This window comes from Leishmania donovani, chromosome 4 (genome assembly GCF_000227135.1).
Source record: "Leishmania donovani BPK282A1 complete genome, chromosome 4".
In the NCBI taxonomy this organism is placed as follows: domain Eukaryota; phylum Euglenozoa; class Kinetoplastea; order Trypanosomatida; family Trypanosomatidae; genus Leishmania; species Leishmania donovani.
The window spans coordinates 230,438-233,034 of NC_018231.1; the positions used below are offsets into that span (position 1 = coordinate 230,438).

At 61.5% G+C, this 2,597-nt stretch overlaps 1 protein-coding gene across 1 annotated transcript; it reads right to left on the bottom strand.

Annotated features, from left to right (window-relative positions):
• Positions 1 to 1,280: 1,280 nt before the first annotated feature.
• Positions 1,281 to 2,210, bottom strand: LDBPK_040550 (tyrosine phosphatase, putative; the record flags this gene model as incomplete). The annotated part of the gene is made up of 1 exon (XM_003858069.1): positions 1,281 to 2,210. The coding sequence occupies one exon, from the start codon at positions 2,208 to 2,210 to the stop codon at positions 1,281 to 1,283; it is 930 nt and encodes a 309-aa protein (XP_003858117.1).
• Positions 2,211 to 2,597: the final 387 nt, after the last annotated feature.

Here is a 2,597-nt window from a genome sequence, read left to right on the forward strand (position 1 = left end):
ACACGCGCGGTGATCGTCTATGTGGCGCAAAAAGCAGCGGAGACAGCGGTCGAGGAAAGGCCATCATTCGTTGCGGACACGCGCGGTGTGCGCGGCAGTCGTGCACACACACACACACACACAAGCGTGCAAGCACACAGCAGCGGTAGGCGGAGGAGGCGGAGGAGGCGGCGGAGCGAGAGGGTGCCGCGTCAGCCAAGGCTTGAACTTGAAACGGAACTGAAAGCAGTCGCTCATGTGAATGGATCCGATTGAAGGGCTAACTTCACTCGAGTGCTAAGGGATGCGTCACATCATGCGCGTGGCCACCGTGCGGCGCTGTCTGTGCGCCGAAGGTGACCTCCTCGCGTTAGTGCTGTGTCACACACAAGAGGCACATACGACATGAGCGGAAATGGCAAGAGAGGCCGATTGCGGTAGATGTCTGCCTTGGCCTGCTCCCCAGGATGGCAAAACGGACAGAGAGGGAGAGGCAGAGATCCGAAAGGCGTGGTGAGGGGTACGTGTGTGCGCGGGTGTGTAGGCCAGTTTAGAAGGGCAGATGTGTAAAAGAGAAAGTTGAATACAATTGTGGGGGGGAGGGCTCAGGTAAAACTTGGTGGTGCCGACAGTGTCGCATATAAACCTGCGTCGCCTCTCCCGGAACCGCACTCTTTTTTCCAGGGCGGAGAAGGGGCGAGACGCGCGGCTGTGGAGGGAGTAGGGGAGAGAAAGAGCTTGCGGAGGCAAAGGGCGGCCTCTTAGGCATATCGGCCATCTCGAACCCGTGCCCTTGTATCGAGCTGCGTGCGCAGGTGCGGATGGACGCTGCTCGGCATCTGGGAGAGGTCCCTTTTGCTCATGGCACCCGTCGGATTCGGCGGCACCCGTTACTCTTTCACCTCCGTCCTGCCCTCTCTCTCTGTGCGCGCGCGTGCCACGCCTGTTGAAGTACGACGATGGTCGTCCAAGGGATGCGGTCCTCGACCATGATCCTCGGCACAGCTGTCACACAGGGGCACACGCGTACAGTGGTTAGGAACCTGATGCCCAACAGAGAAGGAAAGAAGAAAAAGGTGCACAGAAGTACACGCGCACAGAATAGAATACACATAGCAAACTCTCACCAACAACCGAACGGCGAAGAAGAAACAGCACAGCAGGCCTCTACTGAGGCGGAGGAGGGGGCCAGGGGCTTCGGCCGTGCCTATCTGTCAGTCACCGCTGCTCCGATGCCACCTGAGCGGTGGCGTGTGCATGTTGGGAGGGGGTGGGAAAAGGCGGTGGCGGATGCGCCACAGTCATGTTGCTTCTCCCAAGCTAGCCGCTACCGCTGCTGTTGCTGCGGTAGCCATAATGGAGGGCGCTGTGGAGTGGCCGCTGCTGCTGGCGATCGTCGGGGCCGCAGACGTGACGGGCTGTGACGGCTGCTGCTGCTGCATGGCTACCGCAGCTGAAGGGCCGGATGTGGATGCTGTGACCGTTGGACCGCTACCCGCGGTAGCGGCAGCTGCCGCCGCTGGTCCCGCGGGCGCCGCCGTGACGGAGGCGGCGCCTGGCACAGCAGCCGCTGTATTTCCCGTCGATTTGCTCGTGCTGCTGCCATTCTTCTTCATGAGGTGCTTGTCCGGTGCGAGGAGGCTGTACCCGAGCTGCATCGCCTCCGCCTCCATGAGTTCGCGGTCGGACGTCACGAGCGTCACGCGCGGCGTCACGGTCACCCACGACGCCACAAACGGCGGGGTCAGCTTCACAATGGGGTGGTAGAGCTCGACGTACTGCTGATCCCCGACTCGAGCCTTGTCGCTGGCAAAACGCTTGTACTCCTCGAAGATGGACACCAAAGACCAGCCTTGCAGGTGACGCAAGCAGGCCACGACGGTGCCGGTGCGGTGCTTGCCCTTGTTGCAGTGGATGAGCAGGGGGAGGTTGCGAGTGTCGCAGATGGCGCTGAGAATGCGGTGCATCAGGGGCTCGGAGATGTCACAGAAGGGCTCCTTGTTGCCCTCCGTCGGGAAGCGCAGGACATGAATGCCTTTCTCCTCGCAGAACTTGAGATTGCTCTCGGCGTAGTCCTCCGGGCAGAGGTATAGGATGCTGCGCAGCCGCAGCGCGCAGAGAAAGGAGTAGTTCTTCTTGGTTGGGTAGCCGCTTCGGTACACGCCAGGGCACACCATAGAGAAGTTGATCGTTGGCACGAGGGGCTCTCGTGAGGCAGAGGCGGTGGGCATCCGATGGAGTTGCCTTTCCGAACAACGCCGCCGTGCTCTCTCGTGTGTGTGCTTGTGGTGGTGGTGGGGAGGGAAGGCTGCTTGCAGTATGCGCGCGTGCTGTTGAAGCGCGATGGAAAGCTGCTATCACGCTTTCGCGCGTCCATCGGCGAGGTAGGCAGGGAGGAGGAGGGGGGTGGGAGAGGATGCGTGTACACGCCCCGGCGAGAATGGCATGCGGCAAAAGTGAAAGACGACTCCCGGCCTGTCGCACGCCTCGCGCATCGTTGGGTGGCTTTGCAGAACATCCTGCACCCATCAGGCGCCAGTGCGCAACACGTGAAGAGTGTGTGGAGGAGGTGGGGGTGGGGGTCGGGGGGGGGGGGGAAGGGGCTGAGATAAAGATGA